At 39.6% G+C, this 25,084-nt stretch overlaps 1 protein-coding gene across 5 annotated transcripts in view; it reads right to left on the reverse strand.

The window, feature by feature from the left end:
• Window positions 1–25,084, reverse strand: part of LOC126162088 (nascent polypeptide-associated complex subunit alpha, muscle-specific form) — a 148,728-nt gene that overhangs the window by 102,640 nt on the left and 21,004 nt on the right. For 3 of the 5 annotated variants that reach the window (XR_007535017.1, XM_049918362.1, XM_049918363.1), the window contains exons 2-3: window positions 14,312–14,455; window positions 10,518–10,676 (exon numbers count right to left, since the gene is read on the reverse strand). Coding sequence is in view for 4 of the 5 variants with exons in the window: in XM_049918362.1 (XP_049774319.1) it covers window positions 10,518–10,676; window positions 14,312–14,455 (303 nt within the window). In the remaining variant the exon portion in view is untranslated. Of the gene's footprint in view, window positions 1–10,517; window positions 10,677–14,311; window positions 14,456–14,558; window positions 14,882–14,920; window positions 15,051–25,084 lie in introns of those variants that run through there. The other 2 variants (XM_049918365.1, XM_049918366.1) reach the window with 2 other exon arrangements.

The raw sequence follows: 25,084 nt of genomic DNA on the forward strand, positions 1-25,084 counted from the left end.
TGGCACAGTAACATGGTTAAACAGAGTAAGATATCAGCTACATATTGCCATTTCCCCCATAGTCACATCATTGCCAATGCACTTTTGCCAGTGATGAACAATAGCTTCATGTCTTGCTCATAAAAACCTACACAAGCTGTGACTGGGCACCACTACTGAAACACACTGTTTACTTCCTCAAATTACTCAGGTCTACTGTAAAATCTCCATTCATCATTAGCAAGCATTGATGGGTCTCTATTAGAACAATTTGTGCAAAAGCATGGACTCAACAGTGGGCCACACAAAGTCAGCACAAAAAACTCTTGAGGATTAGTTTCAGAGTGACCCTCTTATTTTTCCTCCTTCCATGTCAGTTGAGTTCTTGCCAGCAACAAACAGCAGGATGGTACTTCTTTCAATTATTTTACTTTGCAAAATCAGAGTAAACAACTGCCTGCACAAAAACTATTTGGAAGAAAGCCCAGTGCCAGTACACTCACTACATAGTATCAGAGAATTTTTATTAACTTTTCTCATGGTTATGTTCATCCTGTGCATTAGTAGAACAACATAAATTTTTAGGGTTCTGTACCACAATCTGTAAAAATGGAACCTTTATAGGATTCATTGTCTGTCTGTCTGTCAAGACTCCTTTTTCTGAGCAACGGGTAGAGGTATCAAGTTGAATTTTTTTTTTAACATATTAAGGTCTATGGTATTTTGGTGGTATGAAAAATTTAAGCTTTTAAGTTGATGTCATCAAAAGATATGGCCATTTGTATCATATTTCAACACTCACAAACACACTTGTCAAACAAGTTTCTTTTGATGGCCAATTTTGAAACAGCTGTATATAAATGGTGTAGCTTAGAAGAAAAATGTCATTTGCATGCTACAGATTCATTTTTTATTTTACTTGTGCACCCTGATGCGTTTTGCCTTAGTTACAAGACATCTTCAGCGAGTGTCCTGAAATATTGCACAATTTTCTCGTTTACACATATAGTGGAAGTTTTTACAATAAAATGAAAAGGCACATACAGATCAGCATCTAATTCTGTATCTGTAAGTCAAACAGCTTTCTCTCAAGTGGAAACCTGACTGGAAACTTTAAGTTTTTCTTTTGATCACACTTTTTTTTTAAATAAAGCACTGTAGCTGCCTTTTTGTGTGCGTCTTAAGAGTGTTATTCATTTTACAACGTGCTGCTAACTTTCTCAGTTCTATTGTATGCTACATGCTTCATCAGTGCAGGGAGTGGATAGGTATCTTCATTTGGTCATTTAGTAGCAGTCATCAAAACCTATAGGAAGGAATCATGAAACTTGACAAGAAGTAAGAATTCAAAGTACCAGTCAAAGAAAAAAAAAATATCTAAAAATTATCAATTTGTAATTATATCACAAACAAAAAATATTTTTCTGCCATTTGTTGCCCACCAGGCTGTTTCTCTGTTAAGACTTTTTTTTCTTAAGAATAGGTACAAGTATATACCTGCACCAGCAAAACATTGCACTTGACAATTCACAATATGTCAAGTTACACTGCAATAGCGATGTTGCAACAGCAGCCTCTATACACATAGCAGATGATACTGTTTTCTGTTACATCTTGTAAATGTAAGCTATAGAGCAATGACAGTATACATAAGAAATCGCTTTTGACTTGCTACCACAATGACAGCAAATAAACAACTGCATAATAATACATATAATCATAATGAAGCAGACACTTTTGATAAGAGAGTAAAGAAATACAGAAAAAAAGCATTTGATGAGGTATGGTACATAGTTTATAAAGTAAGTAATAATCAAGATTGTAACTTCTCACTCTACGTCCTACAATGACAATAATGCAATAAACAACCAATATTCCTAGCTCCTGACTCATCATTTTATGGCGACAATGGCACAATTCCATCTAGCTCCTCACTGTCACTGTAATCGGAATCAGCACCAAAACCGCCTTAATGGTCATCTCACAAATACAAATTGAATGAAAGCCTTTATCCACAAGCTTGTGCAAGAATATGCTTCGAGCCGTAACAGTATGCAACTTTTCTAACAGGACTTTGTGTTTTTCTAGTACACTGTAACAGAAATCCGTACTTTTCGGCACAATTTTTAGTGACATTTCAACACTCCTGACAAGTTCACTTTCTTTTAACAACACTACAAACTTTGCTACCTAGAATAATCATTCCTGCTATAGTAAGCATAATACGCCTGCAAATTGCACCGTCTTTAAAGAATCTAAGTTGGTGACATGGTGACAACACTTTTCCTTCTTTCCAGGAGGTGCTAAAAGTATATTATATGATCCAGATGGCTCGGAATCATTGTGGCTCAAGTCTATATCTTCTAATTTTTGCAATAACATTCCCCTTCTTACAACCGCATTAATTCCAAGAGCTTTTGATGTTTGTTCCACAACTTTATGGGCGAAAACTGATGGCTGTCCATGAATAGTTGCGCATTCTCTCTCTTGCTTGTAAGACTCAAGAGTTCTCTGTAGTAACTTCCGTGCCTCACTGTCTAGCAGCATGCCTTGAGGCAAAGGATTGTCCTTTTTTTTTTTTTTTTTTTTTTTTTTAATCGAGTATCAGAATTTTCTAAATGTTGTGTACATAGTCAGCGCGTACACAACTTTCCCACTAGAGCGCGCCCCGCTAAGCACAACAGCGCAGGCGCAGCGCTCGTCTGTCTCCGCACTACGAGATGGAGCTGCCATAGAGATGAACCAAATTCTGCGCGTATTAATATGTAACACAGCCAATGAGATTGCTGCTAATGTAGAACCTTTTCTCCTCGCGGATCACACTCGCGCAGTGATACATGAACGCGAGAGGCATTATAACGAGTGTACAGACCTCCGATTGGCCAGTCTGCATTTGTCTGCACTAGTCTGTACCAGTCCGCATTAGTCTGTACAAGTACTACATTTGTCTGTACCAGTCTATAGTCAAGTTTCAGTCTGCGCCTAATAAGATTACCATATTCCTGTACATAGCCAGGAAGATAAATGTATAGACACTTTTGTCAAGTATCAGAGAAATATGTGAGAATAAGATTAACGTACCAATACGAAAGGAACTTCAGATTTTCAATTGTAAATAGCATCCAGAACCAAGTTAAGTAATTTTTATGCTTGTTATTATTTTAATAAATGTGTGTGAAAATTAATCAAGTTCTGTTTAAAGTTGGTCACCGTCAATCTGCTACTCTAAGCGTGCAAGTGGCATTTCTATCGTCTGACCTAATGGCAGAAGATAAACACGCCACGATAAGACCACGAGACATATTGCTGACTTCGCCTACTTCGTTAGAGCGACAAGACAAATAATCTGATGGTGTGTATACTGAAGGTCTTACAGTACGCACACCACACTAAACCACAGCAACACAAAGCACATGGCAGAAACGACACACGATGTATGTTGTTTATGTTCACTCCGAACAAAACCGGTAACACGGCAGATTTGACATCATGAATCACAGCGACTGCTGTGCTGGGATTGGTTCACGCTCCAGGCTTCGTGCTTTTCGTTCTTATGTGTTAACCTGTTATGCTGCTAACTTGACTCACTCGTTAAAACCTATAAATGAACTTCATATATACATTTCGGTCTTCGTGGTAAAGTGCATGCCTGGGAACCAAGAGGCCAGACCACAGAACTTTCACTCTTTGTTTTAACCTAGCCTTCACCTGTCAATCATGTGAAGAGTCACTAGAAACAACAGTGTTCGAACTCCATGTTAAACTGTGATTCCCCTTTGTCCTGTTTGATATCAGGGGAAATGGTGCAGTAGTCAATTGAACCACAAGAAATTATCACTACTACCATCATTATTGTCACACATAATCTACATCTGCATCTACATCCATACTCCGCAATCCACCTGACGGTGTGTGGCGGAGGGTACCTTGAGTACCTCTATTGGTTCTCCCTTCTATTCCAGTCTCTTACTGTTCATGGAAAGAAAGATTGTCGGTATGCCTCAGTGTGGGCTCTAATCTCTCTGATATTATCCTCATGGTCTCTTTGCGAGATATACATAGGAGGAAGCAATATACTGCTTGGCTCCTCAGTGAAGGTGTATTCTTGAAACTTCAACAAAAGCCCGTACCGAGCTACTGAGCATCTCTCCTGCAAAGTCTTCCACTGGAGTTTATCTATCATCTCTGAAACACTTTCGCGATTACTAAATGATCCTGTAACGAGGCGCGCTGCTCTCCATTGGATCTTCTTTATCTCTTCTATCAACCCTATCTGGTACGGATCCCACACTGCTGAGCAATATTCAAGCAGTGGGTGAACAAGAGTACTGTAACCTACTTCCTTTGTTTTTGGATTGCATTTCCTTAGGACTCTTCCAATGAATCTCAGTCTGGCATCTGCTTTACCGACAATCAAATTTAAATGATCATTCCATTTTAAATCACTCCTAATGCCTACTCCCAGATAATTTATGGAATTAACTGCTTCCAGTTGCTGACCTACTATATTGTAGCTAAATGATAAAGGATCTTTCTTTTTATGTATTCGCAGCACATTACACATGTCTACATTGAAATTCAATTGCCATTCCATGCACCATGCGTCAATTCGTTGCAGATCCTCCTGCATTTCAGTACAATTTTCCATTGTTACAACCTCTCGATATACTACAGTATCATCTGCAAAAAGCCTCAGTGAACTTCTGATGTTATCCACAAGGTCATTTGTGTATATTGTAAATAGCAATGGTCCTACGACACTCCCCTGCGGCACACCCGAAATCACTCTCACTTCAGAAGACTTCTCTCCATTGAGAATGACATGCTGCGTTCTGTTATCTAGCAACTCTTCAATCCAATTACACCATTGGTCTGATAGTCCACGTGCTCTTACTTTGTTCATTAAATGACTGCGGGGAACTGTATCGAACGCCTAGCGGATGTCAAGAAACACGGCATCTACCTGGGAACCCGTGTCTATGGCCCTCTGAGTCTTGTGGACGAATAGCGTGAGCTGGGTTTCACACGATCGTCTTTTTCAAAACCCATGCTGATTCCTACAGAGTAAATTTCTAGTCTCCAAAAAAGTCATTATACTTGAACATAACACGTGTTCCAAAATTCTACAACTGATCGACGTTAAAGATACAGGTCTATAGTTCTGCACATCTGTTCAACGTCCCTTCTTGAAAACGGGGATGACCTGTGCCCTTTTCCAATCCTTTGGAATGCTACTCTCTTCTAGAGACCTACGGTACACTGCTGCAAGAAGAGGGGCAAGTTCCTTCGCGTACTCTGTGTAAAATCGAACTGGTATCCCATCAGGTCCAGTGGCCTTTCGTGTATTTCGATATCTACCATTTTGTCATCTGTGCGACAATCTAGAGAGGGAACTACAATGCAGTCTTCCTCTGTGAAACAACTTTGGAAAAAGACATTTAGTATTTTGGCCTTTAGTCTGTCATCCTCTGTTTCAATACCATTTTGGTCACAGAGTGTCTGGACATTTTGTTTCGATCCACCTACCACTTTTACATATGACCAAAATTTCTCAGGATTTTCTGCCAATAATAATAATAATAATAATAATAATAGCCATTGTCACCGCCACCACCACCGTCATCTATCCACATAATTAACTTTGTACAGAACTCTTTGATTATATGTCTTGTAAAATGTTGGCTGAACGATTTCTCCTTATTTTTGGAACCTACTGATTAAGCTTGTGGTTTAAAAATGCAAACACGCTGAATGATGTGAAATCATGGTGTGTTTGCTACACGTCACTTCCTGCCACACGGCACTTCCATTTCCATTACTGCCGTCTTGTTTCTGTGCACAAACTGTAAACAGCCTTCTGCTCCCTGTATTTTACCGTCGCTACCTTCAGAATTTGAAAGAAAGTATTCCAGTCAACATTGTCAAAAGCTTTCTCTTGTCAAAAGCTTTCTCTAAGTCTAAAAATGCTATAAATGCAGGTTTGCCTTTCCTTAACCTATCTTCTACGATACGACATAAGGTCGGTACTGCTTCATGTGTTCCTATATTTCTCTAGAATCCAAACTAATCTTCCATGAGGTTGGCTTCTATCAGTTTGTCCATTCTCCTGTAAAGAATTCATATTAGTATTTTGCAATCATGACTATTTAACAGGTAGTTTGACAATTGTTGCACCTGTCAGTATCTGGTTTCTTTGGAATTGAGATTATTACAGTCTTCTTGGAGTGAGAGTATTTCACCTGACTCATACATCTTGGACACCATATGGAAGAGTTTTGTCATGGTTGGCTCTCCCAAGGTTATCAGTAGTTCTGACATAATATTGTCTACTCGGGGAGCCTTGTTTCGACTTAGATCTGTAGACTCTATTAAATTATTCTCACTAGAAATGTATCCACCATCTCATCTTCATCTACGTCCACTTTCCTTTCCTTATTATTGCCTTCAAGTTTAACTCCCTTGTACACAGCCTCTACACACTCCTTCCACCTTTCAGTTTTTCCTTCTTTGCTTAGGACTGGTTTCCCAAATGAATTCTTTACGTTCATACAGCTGTTTCACGTTTTACCAAAGCCTCTTTAATTCTCCTGTAGAAAGTATCTGTCTATCCCCTAATGAAATATGTTCCTAAATCCTTACATCTGTCTTCTAGCCATTCCTGCTTAGCAATTTTTCACTTTCTGTCAATCTGATTTTTTAAGCATTTGTGTTCCATTTCACCTGCTCAATTTGATGCATTTATGTGTTTTCTCTTTTCAACAATTTAATTCAATAACTCTTGTGTCATCCAAAGATTTCTACTAGGTCTTGTCTTTTTACCTATTTGAACCTCCACTACCTTCACTATCACATTTCTTAAATCTAACCATTCATCATCTATTGTATTTCTTTCCCTTGTTCTAGTCTATCTTTGTCTAATGGTCCCTCTGAAACTCTCGCTAACCTCTGGTTTTTTCGTCTTACCCAGGCACCATTTCCTTAATTTCCTACCTTTTTCCAGTTTCTTCAGTTTTAATCTACAGTTCATAACCAATAAACTATGGCCAGAGACCACATCTGCCCCTGGAAATGTTTTGCAATTTAAAACCAGGTTCCTACATCTGTGTCTTACAATTATATAATCAATCTGAAACCTTCAGGTGTCTCAAGATCTCTTCCACAATAACCTCTTCCTATGATTCTTAAAATGCATCAGCAATGATTAAATTATGCTCTGCGCAAAACATGGCTTCCTCTTTCATTCCTTTCTCCCAGTCCATATTCACCTACTATTTTTCTCCTTCTCTTCCTTTCCCTACAATCGAATTCCAGCCCCCAATGACTGCTAAATTTTCATCTTCCTGAATTGTCTGAATCATTTCTTTTATCTCAACTATCTTGGCTACAATAATGCATTCACTATGCAGTTCGTAATAGTTTACCTGCATTTGTGTTTTCTAATTCATTGTTAAACCTACTCCTGAATTAGCCCTATTTGATTTTGTATTTATAACCCTGTATTCAACTGACCAGAAGTCCTGTTCCTCCTGCCACCAAACTTCACTAATTCTCACTATAACTAACTTCATACGATCCATTTTCCTTTTTAATTTTTCTAACCCACCTACCCGATTTAGGGATCTAAAATTCCACACTCCGAACCGTAGAATGGCAGATTTTGTTTCTCCTGATGATGACATCCTCCAAAGTGGGATCTAACATTCCATACTTTGATCTGTAGACTGCCAGTTTTGTTTCTAATGATGATGACACCTTCCTGAGTAGTCTCACCTGGAGATCCAAAAGAGGGACCCAAGAGGACACCATCATCCTTTCAACATACAGTAGAACTGCATGCCCCTGTGAATAATTAGGGCTGCAGTTTTCTCCTGCTTTGCAGCACAGCAAAGCCATTTTGGTTGATGCTCAACAGCCCCCCCCCCCCCCCCCCCCCCCCACAGTTGTGACTGTACCTTTGGTTGGCTACCTGTATTGCTGAGGCATGCAAGCAATCCCACTGGCAGCAAGATCCACGATTCATTGGGGGAGAGGGGGGAGGACACCTACAGGCAGATATTAATGTGGGGTGTGACCAACTTTCACCTTTATGACAGCTTCAGCACTTCTGGGGACACTTTTGAAGAGGCGTCCATATGTGTCTGGAGGAATGGCAGTGCATTTTTCATCATGCTGTGAAACCAGAAAAGGTAGTGATATCACATTCTAACTCATCCCAAAGACATCCCACTGTTTTCAGATTGGGACTCAGGGCAGGCCAGTCCTTTTCACGAATGTTACTGTCAACAAACTATTGCCTCAGTCACACTGACAGACAACCATAATATCCAAACTCTTCCTCTACTGCAAGCAGTCACAATGCTGTAAAATGCGTTAATACCCCTCTGCATTTATCATTTTCTTAACACATTCCACTGGCTGCCCCTAAGAATTGCGAGCACATTGTGATTTCACTTACAGTAAGCACTCCCATGAATTTCTAAGAGCAGCTTTCCCAATTGTTACTTCATAATGCATTATTTCTGAGCAGCAATGGCTTGAAATCACTTGTTCACTCTTTTAGTACTTCAGAAAGCCTGCTTCCATAAAGTGCCGTGTGAGTCAAAAAACATATTACAGGCGTAACGAGTTCCCACACAGTCATTGTTGCAGTGTGCTTCCAGAATTGTCTGGATCATAAAAGCTTGTTGTAAAATGGGGAAAGTTTAACTGATGGAGAAATTCTGGGGCTGTTTGAAGAATCTGATCGAAAATTGACAGTGATAGTTTAAAAATCGATGACACTAGTTTTGAAACAAACACTTACCTTTAGTTTTTTTTTATTTTTATTTTTTTTGTTCATAATGCAGGGCCACAGTAATAATATATTTCTTTAAAGTCAGTACCACCATTAGACTGCTGTTTATTTCTAATGTTACATTTACACTTACACAATCATGATTTTGGCTTTAAAGTATCAAGTATTTTAAGTGTTATAGTACAACAATATGCCATCTTAGGCAATTTATAACACTTAAAACACTTGATAATGACACTTTGAAGCTAAAATAATGATTGTGTACGTGTAAATGTAACACTGGAAATAAACAACAGTTCAATGGTGGTACTAGCTTTAAAGAAACACTTACCTGCTTTCCCCTTTGTCTTATAAGCAGGAGCCACACAAAGAAGTTGAGAAGTTTACTATGCCTTGGGGACTGCAGGAGTCACTGTGGCCTGATTGGAATGCGTAAAGTACAATAAGAGGACCATACCCCAACAATGGAAAAGCCCCATTCTGAAACCCCATTTTCTCAATACTCCACAGTTGGCACTACCCACAATGACAGATCATGTTCTCCAGGCATTCACCAAATGTAAGGCCATTGGACTGCCAGAGTATAGCATGATTTATCACTCCTAACCACTTGTTTCCAGTCACCTACTGTTCAGTGATGTCACTTTTTATACACTCTGAAGTGTCACTTAGCACTGACAACATAAAACATGGTTTATGAGGAGCTTGCTCGACCATTGTACCCCATTCTTTTAAACTCCCTACACACAATCACTGTGCTAGCTGCACTACTGGCAGCTCAGAAAAATTCCTTCTGCTAATTTCAAGTGATCTTTTACACCATCCTCCACAATGCTCAATGGACCCTGTTCATCAGTACATGAGGTCTGTCCGGTCTTGGTTTACTTGTCATTGTTCCTTCGTGTTTCCTCTGCACACTCCTATCACCAACAGTCAACTTGGGCAGCTGTAGAAGAATTTGTTACTCTGGTGTCATCCAATGACTATTCCACGTTCGAAGTCTCGAGCCCTCCTATCCGATCTGGTCTGCTGTTACTGCTTCTCTACTGACAATACAATACTCCCCATTCCTGGTATATTGGCAGGCCTGCCTCTTGTGACATCTAGTGATCAATTCTGCATTACACAGGTATGATTGGATACTTTTCATCAGGGTATATATGCAGACTATGGAGGGCAGTATTATCCATCCATGCAAAGTTTTCAGTGTACTGTGAGTGATTACCACACAGAAGATGCATTATACATGTATGGCAAGACTGTATAAGACAGATTTTATGATGTGGAAGATTTGGCAACTTCTGTTAACCAAGACTATACGAGACCCTCTTTTCTTAACGGTCAGGTCTGAATCTAGTTAAAAAAGTGAGTCTCAACCATTCATTTCAATTAGTATACCAACTACAGTAGCTGCATTTATATTTTTCTAATTACAAGGCACACATTTCTTGAAATAAGTTCCAACACAAGAGAATGCCCATGCGAGTAATTCAGGATCCACTTTATGGATTTTCCAATATTCTCATCTAACCTCAGGCATTCCGAAAATGTTTACGAACACTTAATTCCTCATCTACATTTTACACTGACTTATTTCTTTAGTCCATAAAGATTTGACTCCACATATAAATGCCAGTAATAAATATGATGAATAGTGTTCTTAAGGTGGAACACAGTGTGAGTAAAAAAAATTAACATTACACATAAAATTATTAACATATGTAGAAAGAACAAATTGACTGACCATGGTTGGAGGAGCCATAGTGAGCGCTGGCGGCAGGCGACAGCGCCGAGCCATAAAGGGACTGCTGTGGGTTGTTGTAACTCATTCCATGGTGGGGAGCTGCTGCTTGGTATGGATTTACTGCTGCTGCATAGCTGTCTCCAAACTGAGATGGGCTTTCTGTAATGGTGATAATGTTATAAAAACACTGATCAAACCACAATATATTTGTCTATTACACTTGTGCTTCATCTTCATACAGAAACAAATTTCCAAATTATCCTACACAGTATGAATACTGTTACAGTTTTACATGCTATTTCTATTTATAGATATTGAAGTTTAGCACAATATAAATTTAATAATTTATAACAAATTAGTTAGTCTTTTCTGCCAGTAACTGTGAAAATGTTTGCATTATACATAATGCAAGTTATTAATTCATTCTTATCCTAATATTTCCACATGACTATGGGCAAGCCATCTGATGAGAATGAAGGAGGATCAGGCGGTTTCAAGAATACTCAAGGAGAAATCATTTGGTAAAATACAACCTAGGAGATCCAGTAATAATGGCTAAATGAACTTAAAAAACCACACTCAACAGGATGGGAGTAACTAACTGGCACGAAGTAGCAAATGATGGAAGCATTTGGAGGCAACAGGTGAGACTGGCACAGGAAAAAGCCTCAGAAGCTAAGAAGAATTATCCATATAGGATATAAAGACCAACGACAGCATGTGTTGCAACATATTGTAAACCATAACATACCCAATGTAAATACTGACATGTTTTTTCCAACATCTGTAGCACACTGTGTAATTGCAGAGCACACGGATCAAATATACAAATAAATTTAATATAATATTCCTTGTTTCAATAATCCTATGAGAAGTCAATGTGACAATTATTGCATGAAAAATTAAAACTAGGACGTTAAATCAACTGATTAATAACATTTCGGTTGAAGCAATTTGTAATTTGCAATTCATTGGGCAACATCAAATTTCAACCTGTGTTTTATACAATCACCAGCGATTTATGATATGAATATTATAAGTAGCTTATAAAACACATCAGTGATAAGTACTGCATCTGTGATAAACACTGCAACTAAGTGTTAACTCTCAGTCAAGTTTCATAGGAGGCAGAGTGGGGAATTTCAATACAATATACCGAATGCCATCACACACCCTACTATGAGAAAAGTTACTGTAGTGGTTTTTAGTATGTAGCATTACTGCTGTTGTGTCAGTACAGTGTATGAAGTCCCTGAGATGGCAACATAAAACCTACAACCTATTTTTTCACAAAAAGTGTAAGGAGATGCTTTACTTTTTGTGGGCAAGCAGATCTGGGGCACGGGATGTGGGAACAAAGGAAGATTACTGTCACAATTCATTCATTGGTTTCACCAACACACAATGGAACTGTCACCATTCATTCTAAAGTAGACGGGCTATGCTCCAGATCAGTGTATTACCACAACATGTTGTATCTGTCTCCTCTGTTGCATTGTGCAGTTGGTTGTTCTGCAATGAATGACAGGAAATTAACATGGTGAAAGATGAGCGGGTTGTCAGTAGTCGATTAGAAAGCTCATTCAAAATTTCCTATGGTTCATAAATGAAGTTGGCTGTTATTTTATTCCATTAGGTTAGAATTTCCCATATTGTTGGAATTTTTTGGCAAAATCAGGAATAAAGACAGAAGTAGGTTACTGCAGTGGTGAATGTACATCTCGGGCTATGCTACACATCAATTATGGTAATCATATTTTTGTGTTGGGATTTGTTGACTTTGCCAACTCACAACAAAATTGTCACTTTACAACCTAACCGAAGCCTCTGGCTTCACTTCAGGCTAGTCTGTCAGAACATTTATCTTTCTTCAATTCACATTTGTTGGCTTTGCCAACTCACACCTAAACTGTCACAGTCAAGATTAACCTCATGCTTTGCTGCAGGTCAGGTCAGTCTGACAACAGTCTTCATACCATTCCCCATATTGAAAACAAATGCAATCATTCACTTTCCATTACTCACAGCGTAGTTACCAACTGCCATACACCATAAGAGAACTGGGTACAACGTAACTGCACTTTCGCTGAATTTTGTTTTTGTGACATTTTTGGTGGCTTTGCTAAATTGCAATCAAACTATCACTTTCCAACCTAACATATACCATGGATAATGTTACAGATCAGTCACCATAAATGCCAATGGTCAAAGTGGAAATGTAATATCATCAACTTCACTATGCTCCACAACATTACTGCTGTCCCCACTATTCTAGGAGTTCAAAGTACTAAAACTGCTTATTTCACTCATTCCTGCAGTAAACACACCTACAACACAATAGTATACTGTTAATGTTTTAATTCTTGTCAGGAACACAGCAGGAAATGACAAACTTTGACAGCACTGGGAAAAACTGTCATAATCTTGCTGAAGCAAAAATATGGAACTAAAGAAGAGATATCTTTAAATGAGGCAGAAGCATCAAACCACATCTCTACAGCCTTTTTATGTAGCCCCAGTTTTACAAGTGTAACAGCAGTTCTCACTTGGTGAGTAATTAACGCAAACCAAAAATAACAAAAATAAATACATTATTACAGTTACAGTGGTGCTTAAATAGATACATATAACAACCCCCCACCCCAAAAAAAGACACTACACTACATTAGCTCCTTATCTAAACACAGTATTAACACTTTTAAAAATTCTGTGTACCTTTACCACAACTGATGAAATTACATAATCTCAAAATAAATACAGCCAACTGTTTGTCAATAAAAGTGAGCTTCACATATACCAAGTCTTATTTATTATGGAATGTTAGAAATAGCCAATACTTCTTAATTATTTGATTTACAGAGAATTACCATCTGTAATTTTTCAATCATGTTAAAGTATGAAAAGTTACCTATGCCATAACTGTCAAATAATGTGACCCTACTCTCAGTATTCGAAGTAAACAAATATAGTTTAACTAACTGCTGAGTATCCATAAAATGTTTGCCTTCTATATTCGACTTAAGTCTTTCTCAGCATTCCTACAATTTTTAACACAAAACTTTTTTGTGCTTTTCCAGACATATGGTATGTTTACCAACACATCATTCCCTCAAACTTATTCTACAGAGACCAAAACTGAACCACAATGCACTAATACTGCTAATGGAAGTTATAGGTAACAAGGAAAGGTTCAAGATCTGGAAGTTTAGAAAATATTCCTAGCTATCCACGATTCTTATGCATCTATCAAACTGCAGTACTTTAAGACACAGGGGCAAAGCCTACACTGCACAAAAACAACTACATTTCTTGTGACCGAACGACACTGACAAAAGAGAACAATCTCTACTTACGCAATACGTTCTTAACACTATTTCCATTTAACTTAACAGACGCTCTGCCTGAACACTTTCATATGGCGTAACAGTTCCATAATAATGTAACCTATTTTAATGTGAAGTGCGAAAGCCTTTACAGACGAATGGCAAGTCAGACATGGATTACAGTTATAGACTACGTTCTTAACGAGTACGTTAAAAGCTATCTGCAGTACTTAGTACAGAACTGCTTGGCAGTGCTTGCACATGTCACAATGGACGGCTTCGACTGGGCTTCAAATAATACGTAATCAATTTTGTACAACAGAAAAATAACAGAACATCGTCTACCACGAAACAACTGTAAATCGGAGTCTTACTTCGTTTAACCGAAAAAAGTTTACCAATTCACAAGGGTAATAAAATATTCTGTGCTACACAAACCGCGTTGCTCCTTGCAATTGAAATTAAACTTACCCTGGTTCACAGAATAATATCCATAATTAGCATCGAACTGGGGATGAGTTGGGTATGCTGCTGAGACAGGCTGTTGCGGTGCTCTAGGATAAAAATGTGAATCTGATGGTTGAAAACTGCCCTCCACTCGGTCGCCGACGGCTCCTGAAAGTTTTAACACGTTACATGTGAAACGAGAACGCCAAAAAAGCAAATAAAAACAGAATCAATAAACAGTTATTTGCGTATACTGATCTCAAATACTCACTTATTCATTGTCTTCAATAAGAATTAAGGTCACGTAAATATGCAATATCTTACAATGTGATGCACAAATTACGACGCGGAATGTTTCCCCTAACCGCACTAAAAAATACATACTACGTCTTCTGACAACCATATTATTTTTTCTTTCACGTATCTTAAAACATCTGTCATAAAACCGGCGTGTTCTTCTACATAGTTGCTTAGTTGTGAGACTAGTGAAATGGAATCCTTCCGTTCTTTCTTTGCATCGAGATCGATGTGACTATTATAGTTCCTTCATGGAGAATCATTACTAGTAAATGTACGCTATGTCTACAGGTTGTGAGCAGTACGGACTAATAAAAAAACATAGAGGTTACATACCTAACAGAAAAAAATCTCCAGTTAAAACAGGAAACTTTTAGTTCAAGGATTTCCTTTCCCAAAAGTCCCGAAATCATAAACTGTCTGTAACAAAGATGGCCGACAAAATTTTCGTCGCCATCTATTGTTGATACACCGTACTCACTGAAAACGCACGGCACATACTGCCATCTGCTGGCATTTATTAACACAAAATGCAAATAAGTTACAGATACGTCATAAATGCCGACCGTATTATAAACGACATATTGACAGAATTCAGGGAGAATATTGTCAGTACCGACACGATAAAATTAATTTGTAGCTTGAAGCAAATAATTACAATTCACGTGGTCCTTTTTAAGAATTAACCACATAACAAGGCGGTAGCCAGATTTAAAATGTTTAGCACAAATATAATAAGTAAAGCTTATGTAAAGCCTACGAATAAGCACGGAGAAAACTTTATAACCTCATTAATTGTTCCTTTTTATTTGACTAGCATGCAGTTCTTACGGCGTGATTTAATACAATAAAAAATAATGAGAGACGATAGAAATAGGCAACTTACACCTATGTAGAAAAAACCGAGCTCGAGGAATAAAAATGAAATTACCGAAACCTCTTTCTTTGCATGAAATTGTAGCCTATCCATTCGCAAGGTGCCTGTGATTCGGCTCGGAAATACACTGTTCATAATGTTTTGTTACGCGCCAAAATTTAAAACAATACAAAACATAGCACATTTTGCACTGGATTTCCAACACGTGAGTGCAAGTCATATACATGTACAGCACGACCTTTTTTTTTTTTTCAAAATGGTATGAAATATATACAAATCAAGTATGGCGATTTGATTTTTGTGGCTACACACATGCACATTCTCTTATACAGTCAAAGAAAATGGTTTTCCACCGTCCCGCTCTTTTTGTATTATCCATACAGACTGATAAAGCGTAATTGAAATGAGATACAAATGAGGCTAAGATAAAGGAAACACTAAATTTTCATGTAAACAATAACGTCGCCATCCGGCGAAAAAAATTGAGGTATATTCCAGATTCATCGAGAAACTTATTGTATCATCAGTTTTTTGAAAAAGGCGTGCAATTCAAGATGCATCACAGCAGATAGTGGGCAGCAGTTGTTTACAATCTACAATACAAAGCCAAAAAATTAAAGCAACATTCTCTATCAGAACGGGAACGCATAAACAATGCAACAAACTTTTAAAAGGTCAGAGATTATCCACAGAACTCGTCCTACTGATATATTGATACTATGACTGGGTTTTACTTTTTTTAACACCAAACTTTTAACCGTATCATATTTTAAATAAATCTCAGGCCTAGGTAACTGCAATGTATCGTGCGTAACCAGACACAGAAATTTGATACAGACTTACTACAATAATATACACAACCAGACACAAAAATTTGATACACACTTACAAGCAAACTTGCCATCTGTTACTTAAAAAAAATCATAAGAGTATTTTCACTTCTCTGTGAGTAGAAACATAAAAGTGACGACTACGACGAGAAGCACGGTGTACTGCATCTGTAAAATGAGAAAGCACCTTGCCTCGAGAAGCGTGGTTGGATATGTTACCCTGAGGCCCCTAACAACAAATCGTCACAGTCGATATGAAAAGGAAATACTTGTTGCAACAGATTTGATTTTTTCAGACACTACGTAAGTATTCAGTTGAAATCACTCCTGCAGCAAAAACTGCCTACAGCAAAAACTAAATACGATGGGACAAAATTTCCAGCACATTATCAGTAACACAGACACATTCTCTAACACAATGAAAGAAATGCTGTTTCCCCCATGCCACTCTCTATACGTTATCCGTATGGAAAAGATAAAATGTAATGGAAAATGAGATACAAACATGGCTAGAGTAGTTGCACACTTAACATGAGATTGTGGAAGATCAACACACCGGTCTCATGAAAAGCAGTGGGCTGGTCGATGTTATTAATGGTTCATAAAAGAGAATTCCTTCAATAAATGCTTCTTGTCACGATAGAATGGTGGCAGAAATTAGTTTTCAAACTTGATCAACTTGGCAGAATGCTTGATTGCCTTACTCCGAACAGCCGCTATAATGATTCGCAGAAGTAGTCCTTGGACGCCTGGTGAAATCGTCGAGGCTTTCTCGGACCAAATCGAGTGATAAATGTGGACGACTGCGCAGTTCTGTCTATCCTGTCTCTGTATGCCAGATTACGGAATCGACTCAACTTCCTTCAAACACCAATTCACGCTGATAATAGCGGGAACAATTTCTGGCGAGATTTACAAAGAAGAAATAATGTATCTCAACTGAATACCAAGAACCTAATGAGAATTCGCCTCTCATTGATCAAAATATGATATAATTTCCATCTGAATACAATTTTCAGGTTTTGTAAAGAGGTAGCTAATGGTGCCGCCATCTACTTCTACTTTCAACCCCTGCGAATCAGACAGTACTTACCTTTATAACATGCATTATGGTTTCTTCCTGTTTCGTTCGCATATGGAGCGAGGGAAGAACCACTGCTTAAATGCTGTAATTAGTTTTATCTTCTCTTTGCGGCCACTATGGAAGCGATACGTTTGGGGCTGATTCCTAGTTCCCTAGCGTAATAATGAATCTTGAAACTTTGAAAGCAGGTTATCGTGGGATAGTTACCATCTATCCTCAAGGTTATGTAGAACTGACACACCTCAGAGCTCGTGTGGCCCGAGTTCGACCGGAGTTGGCAAAAGGGGGCAGGTGGATCCTTCATCACGACAATGCGCACGCTCACACGTCGCTCGTTGTGCGCGAGTTTTTGGCCCGAAGCTCAATCACCGAGACAGACCACCCGCCTTATTCACCCGATTTAGCCCCGTGTGACTTCTCCATGTTCCCGAAATGCAAAATGGTGCTTCGGGGGCGGCACTTGGGAGATGTGGAAGCCATCAAGGCGGAAACGACACAGCAACTGAACAACATCACAACTGGAGACTTTCAGCAATGTTATAAACAGTGGAAACGACGTTGGCAGAAGTGTATCGCGTCTCAGGGCGAGCACTCTGAAGGAGACCATATTGTAATACCAGAATAATTGTAAAACAAAGTTATTATTCAACTTTTATACGTATTTTCCGGACAAACTTCGTACGCTGTGCAACAGAATTAAAGGATCACATTTTCGAAACCCTGTGATTGTCTTCCATTGCGACGAAGAAGTTTAAAATTTGGGTCAAAGGTGCCTGCAAGCTTCCTCTGAAATGGTGTAAAAGTGTGACGCTCTGCGGTATCGACCTCGGACTCGACAACGCTTCAAACAGCGAGTCGACACACGCGAAAAAGACCAGAGGTCAGCAGTTCGAATATCGTGTAAGGCGAGTTCATTATGTCCCATTGTCACCAAATTTCACCAAAATTCTTCCCAAGGCTACCGTGGATATCCTACACAATGGGAAGTTCGCCACACGCCCTGCAACCCACATTTAACCCCTTCTTTTGACGCCTCAGCGATGGAGGTCAGAATCGCGACGTCAGCGTTGAAATCACGCGGTGTTCTCATGAGTGGCCGCGGAAAACACTTCAGATGCATCGCCGCTCGGAATCGACACGAAAATGCCGCAGAGGATGGTATAAAGAGCGTCAGTGAAACCACCCCTTTCGTTGGGGCGTTGGTTGCCACACATTTCGTGGTACAGAACGACAGTTTGCAGTGCGATGAGCGTTCCTGACAATCTATGATGCTGATGATACCTTCGGATGTTTCAGCTCTTCGCTGAGGACTTTGTGGCAACTGGAATCGGAGTAGTGTTGAGGAGTTGCCTGCCTGCAGACTACGTCAGGTTGCACAGGTTAAATGTTAAAATTTTCAGTACAGGTGGGCTGATGTCATCGAGTCTGTGCCGAAATGGGTAGTCTTAGGCTGCTATTACACTATCATACTTCTTTGTCATTCTTTGTCAAAGTTGGTATGTCAAATATCTGTGTCAAAGAAATTTGATGTTGTAATAGGGAACTTTGTCAAATCTCGCCTGTCGTCAAATAAAGACGATCAAATCTAGGGCCTAGTCGTAGATTTGATAATAAAAGTCGGTCGTCTTCTGTTCACTGCAATGTGAAATGTAACCGCTTGGAACGCTGGCATCGCTACAGCTAATTAACGTTTCTGTAGTGTATTTGTGAACGTGGCTTCAAAGTTGGTGTGTTCCTTCTATTCTTTTTTTAAAGAAAACTTGCCTCGACTAGGGTGGAGGTGGGGGTGGGGGGTGAGCAAGGGCCACAGTCATGCTGCTAATAGCGTGTTGATGGGCAAGTGGAATATGATACAGGCGACTTCATGTCCACAATCACAGGTACAGCCATCCATCTCTACATCCAGGCGGCTTTACCGCAAGCTAGAATAGAGGATGTGGTCGCACTCTAAAATAAAAAATTCTTTCTTAGCTTTCTATTCTACTTCGTTTATTTTTGAATTCTGAGTGCAACAAGTTAAAAAGCGGTTCATCTGTTTGGTACTTGTTATTAATTTTGTAGTTTTTGGAACACTAATTCCGTTAATTAAATTATTCAAAAAGAAAAATAGTTCTTATTGCCCATATAGTGTACTAAACATTTATTTACCTTCACATATTCGCCCTTCAGTGCTTTATTAAGTGCTTCACACGTTTCTGGAATTATGTTGGTTAATGTGCAATGTGATATTCCATTGCTCTGTTGAAAACTGGAGTAGCTCTCTCCTGTATCAAGAAATCCCAGTGTCACAGTTTGCCTATCTTCTGTACGTATGGCATTTCTCAATGGAGTATTCTGTTTTGCAACATGAGAATCCACTTTACTGAGCAAATACTGAAATACACTCTCGTCCATTCGTAAGTAATTTATACATAAAACCGGGCGTTCTCCACTAGCAGCTCTCGTAACAAATTTTGCTGAATGCTTTTACTATCTCGACGTAATACCTATGTGTTTATCCAAGCATGATTCTTTCTTTTCCGCCACTTTTCTTCCAAATACACACACAGTGCAACTGCGGTACTAGCAACTGCAGCACATGACAAGTTGTTGTCCGCCATCTTGAAATTTGATGATAAATATGACTACAGTGTAATACCCCCTTTTAGCGCCACGTCAAAGATCTTTGTCAAAGAAATTTGGCGAATATTTGATCATATCTCTTTGTCAAAATAAATACCGGCCTTAGAACGACTCTTTGCCGGTTTATTAACGCATGTGTCACTCTCGCGTCCCCCCCCCCCCCCCCCCACACACACACTCTCCCCGGTATCATACAATACATCAGGACGCGAAACAGGAAGTCGCAAAAAGCATAAGCACCCTTAACTGACTGCTTCGGATCACGTAAAAATTTCGTCGAATGGGTTTGAAAGGATCGTAGTGGCTCAAGAGTGTACGCGAGAGCAAAAATTGTGGTCCTGCTGCACTCTTAGAGGGATGCAATCACGTCCAGTGGGGATGCAGCCATACAATGTCCTTACAGAAGGGTTCAAACGTCTGAGGGTGTCAGTAGCGTCAAAGCTGTGAAGAACGTCCTGTTCCTCACTGCATTGCGAACTGTCGTTTCCGACTGCGAAATGTCTGGCAATCAACACCCCAACGAAATGGATGATTCCATTGACGCCCTTTTTGCCACCCTCTGAGGCCTTTTTGTGTTGATACTTAGCGACGGTGTCCGCCTGCTTAGCTGGGTGGTAACGTCCTTGTCTCCAATCCACTGGACCCGGGTTCGATTCCCAGCTGTGTTGGCGGTTTTCTCCGCTCGTGGACTGGTTGTTGTGTGGTCCTCATCATTATTTCATCCTCATCACCGGCACGCAAGTCGCCCAGTGTGGCGTCGACTGAAATAGACTTGCACTCGGCTGTCGAACTTCCCCGGATGGGGCCTTCCGGCCAACTATGCCACAAGATCATTTCATTTTTGAGCGGCGGTGTGTCTGAAGTGTTTTCCTCGGTCACTCAAAAGAACACCGCGCGATTTCAACGCTGGGCGTCGCTGTTTTGACCTCCACCGCAGAGGCGTCAAAACAAGGGATGCAATGTGGGTAAAAAGGGCTTTGACAGGTGCTCCGTGGCCTTTGGCAGAAATGTGGTGAAATCTGGTGCCAGTGCGCCATCATTAACTCACCTTACACGTCACATGAACTTCTGAGCAGGGGCCTTTTTTTCGTATGTGTCGACACCTCGCTGATAGAGGCGTTGTCGATCCCGAGGGTGACATCGCAGGACGCCACGCTTTTGCACCGTTACAGAGGAAGAGTGTAGGCACCTTCGAGCCAAATTTCAAACTTCCGCATCATAATGGAAGACAATTACGGGGTTTCCAGAAAGTAATCCTTTAATTCTGTTGCGCAGTGTATTTGGAATGCTCTCCAAATGTTTTTGAGCGTTTTCAATGTTATGAGTTTTCGTCCTGGCTTTTGAAATTGCGTTGACACAATTTTTAAGTTAAAATTTTGACAATAATGGATAAGTTGTTCCGTATTCTTGTTAGTGCCTTTGTGTGCTGTGTATGGGCCTGTGATTCTCTTGTCTTCTTCTCCTTCCCTAGTTGTGGACTGAAGTTTGCTGATACAATTTAAACATACATTTCTGGGACAGATTGCTTCTAGTCATAATTTGTAGCTTGTAATTTTCACAGAAGTAACCAGCAGCGGTTGCTGCTGCCCGTTAATGTATCACGTGACTCGTTCCACGTCTCTGAAGACTCTTCCTTCGTGAAGGGAATGACACAAACACGACATGTAAACGAAAAAAATGGAATGAAATAAAAGTAAATCATGAAGACAATCAACGTAATAAGAACTTTTTGTTTAAACTGCAGTTATTCCGTTAGCAAGTGACTACAGGCTATGGCAGTTTGATAGTCCACATTAAGTAAACAGATGAAGAAGGACTGGGTATTACAGTTAACGAACTGAGCGATAGTAACATATTAAAACATTACGAGGCTTTTGGGTGTGTTCTTATCGTCGTTCTGACAGTTGCTGCAAGTGAAAAGTGTGTTTTCGAACACGCTACAAAAATAAGGAAAGATTAGGACCTCACGCACCGTCGATGACGAGGTTATGAGACACGGAGCACAAGCACGTTTGTGAAAGGATAGAAAAGAAAGTCGGTAGCTGGCTTTTCGGAGCAATCACCACGTCATGTTGAGGTTTAACGTAGCCCTACGAGAAAAAAATAAAACACACTGTGTATTGCGCTGTGTTTTATAAAATGGAAATTACATTCTTTTCAGACACGGAACGGAATGTCGTAAAATTACTCTCTTCCCTTATGCATGATATACACCCCTTTTCTTTGGTTTTACATTGAGAAACAAAACAGAGAACATGGAGAATTGTTACATATAAATTTATGCTTGATATCAAAACGGAGGAAGTCCGTAATGCCCCAAATATTACAGCCCTCCTTCTTGAGCTTGTTTTAAGAAGAAAAGAAGACGTTCAGGGCGCAGTCGAAGCACTTAAACACGGTGTCACCATGCTCAGTTGTGAATAATATAGCCGAAGACCTGAGACGAGAAAGTCATAATAAATCATGCTACCTAATGGGACAGACCGCCTATTGCACGGGAACTTACCCAGCAAGTTTTCAGTGTCGCTTAACTTAGTAAGAAACTTTTCAGGAGTCTCTGTAAATATAATAGAAGGAAATAAATGTTGCTAAAACTTACCCAGCCTTAAAAATTGCCTCAAACGGATGAATTATCTCCTCCTACTACAATAATCGATAGCTGTAGCGGTTCATTGCGGAAACGTGGAACGTTAGTGGCTGCCTGGATTTACGTAACCCACAGTGCAGAGACGTTGTGCGTACTGCTGCTCGCTAGGCGTTTTCCATTAGACACTTTGTGCACTGTCGTTCCGTACATCCTTCACATCATACTCGACTATAATCTTACTATTTCTGTCATTACCATAGATTACGCATTTAGTAAAACTTGACTAGCAGAATGTCTCCATACTTCATCTCTTGTTGCGCCATTTTTCATCAAGCGCGAAAACTAGTTGTTAATCACCGAGTGAGATGGCATATCGGTTTGGGTACTCGACCCACATCCGGAATATTAAAACCAACTGACACGCACAGCAGATAAGTTAAATAAAACGAAAGGTCATTTGATATAAAAGGTGCATGTTAAATTAACGGCTCACAGTTTGAAAGATTCAGAAGGCTTTGGTAGGATCACATTAAAGCTTCACAATAATCGCGCCGCACATGAACGATTTAGAAATCATACCTCAATTTGGAGGCCGTCAACGTCACAGGCGTTGTCTTTTGCCATTAGCATTATACATCGCGGGAACATACTGAAATTATGCAGAATAACTATCAAGCAGAACAGGAGAACCAGTCACTATAATATTTCTTGTAAGGATAAATGAAATGAAGAAGAAAAGGACAAGGAACAGTATAAAAGAAAATTGTACCTGCTAAACAAAAAAGCTCATGAAAGTCAAAAATGAAAAAAAATACAAAAAATATTGATTGCTAGGAAGCAAGATTGTGCAAAATAGCCGGCCGGGGTGGTCGAGCGGTTCTAGGCGCTACAGTCTGGAACCGCGTGACCGCTACGGTCGCAGGTTCGAATCCTGCCTCGAGCATGGATGTGTGTGATGTCCTTAGGATAGTTAGGTTTAAGTAGTTCTAAGTTCTAGGGGACTGATGACCTCAGAAGTTAAGTCCCATAGTGCTCAGAGCCATTTGAATTTTTTTGCAAAATAAGAGAAGCAAGGGAAATATCAAAATTAGATTGGCGTATGCGAAGAAAGCGTCCTCTTGTTTGAGCGCCGTCTCTACATAAGGCAGGCGAATATCAAGCAGTGTTCGTTTCCGTTCTCAACTGTGCTGTTCACTACGGCAATATCTTGGATGTCGAACCACTGTCGGGTATTCCGCATCAATGGAACTCTGCTTAGAGCAATTCCACGTTTCCCTTCTACTTTTCCCTCAGTGATGTGTTGTACTAATCCGCACTTCTTGCTTCGGAATATATACCTAAAATACGCTGAGGTACTGCGTTTTAAGGTGGTTACGATTTCAAAGTTTTACCATCGCGGTAAAGTACCTCTTCAAGGGTTATGACATCTATTCATGAGATCTTAAGCATACGCATTCAGTGGTACATCTAGCCGGCCGAAGTGGCCGTGCGGTTATAGGGGCTTCAGTCTGGAACCGCGTGACCACTACGGTCGCAGGTTCGAATCCTACCTCGGGCATGGATGTGTGTGATGTCCTTAGGTTAGCTAGGTTTAAGTGGTTCTAAGTTCTAGGGGACTGATGGCCACAGATGTTCAGCCCCATAGTGCTCAGAGCCATTTGGTACATCTAAATTTAAGTATGTGTGAAATGTTTCAGTTTTTGAAATACTGCCTTATTAGAACCCATTTTAGTGTTTATATCTTCATCCTGATACATTTTCTGTAAACTAACATCGTAGGTATTCAATTTTGTTGACTCTCCCCATACAGCTACACGTATTAACACCGTGGAAGGCGTTCCAGGAATTAAGGCGTTGCAGTCACATTCGAAACAGATTGGGTTCAATTTTCCGTCCGGCTATCCAGATTTAATTTCCTCTAGCTTTGCATAAATTATATCAGGCGTGTACTGGAATGGCTGCTGATAGGGTCACGACTGTTCTGTACTTGGAATGTGGATTTTGTCAGATTTAGGTGATATAAACATAAAAAGCTGGCAAATTTCCCTTACTTTAGTTGCACAGCGTTGGTAAAAATTTGAAGTCATAACCACCACAAAAAGCAGCACATCAGCTTATTTTTGGTACATATTCCAAAGCAAGAAGTACGGATTTGTACAATACACCACGAGGAAGAAATAGAAATATAAGGACTAGACTAAAAGGAAATAGCACGTGCTAAACATCAAAATTAATGAAAGTAAAAAAAAAAAAATGTTTTCATCTAGGACGCAACATTCAGATGGAATCCTTTTTAGGGTCACTCATCAAACCAAGCTACAGTTCGCCGAGCTCAGAAGCGTGTAACACAAGTCATATATGGTATGAACTAATACATGTGCAAAGGCCTTTTCAAGCAGCTGGGGTTACTAATTACTGATTTTCAATATAGTTAGTACTTAAAGGAATTTGTAATAAATACTATATCTCTATTTCGGAGCAACAGCTCAGTTCGAGGTAT

Source organism: Schistocerca cancellata, chromosome 2 (genome assembly GCF_023864275.1).
Source record: "Schistocerca cancellata isolate TAMUIC-IGC-003103 chromosome 2, iqSchCanc2.1, whole genome shotgun sequence".
Classification (NCBI taxonomy): domain Eukaryota; kingdom Metazoa; phylum Arthropoda; class Insecta; order Orthoptera; family Acrididae; genus Schistocerca; species Schistocerca cancellata.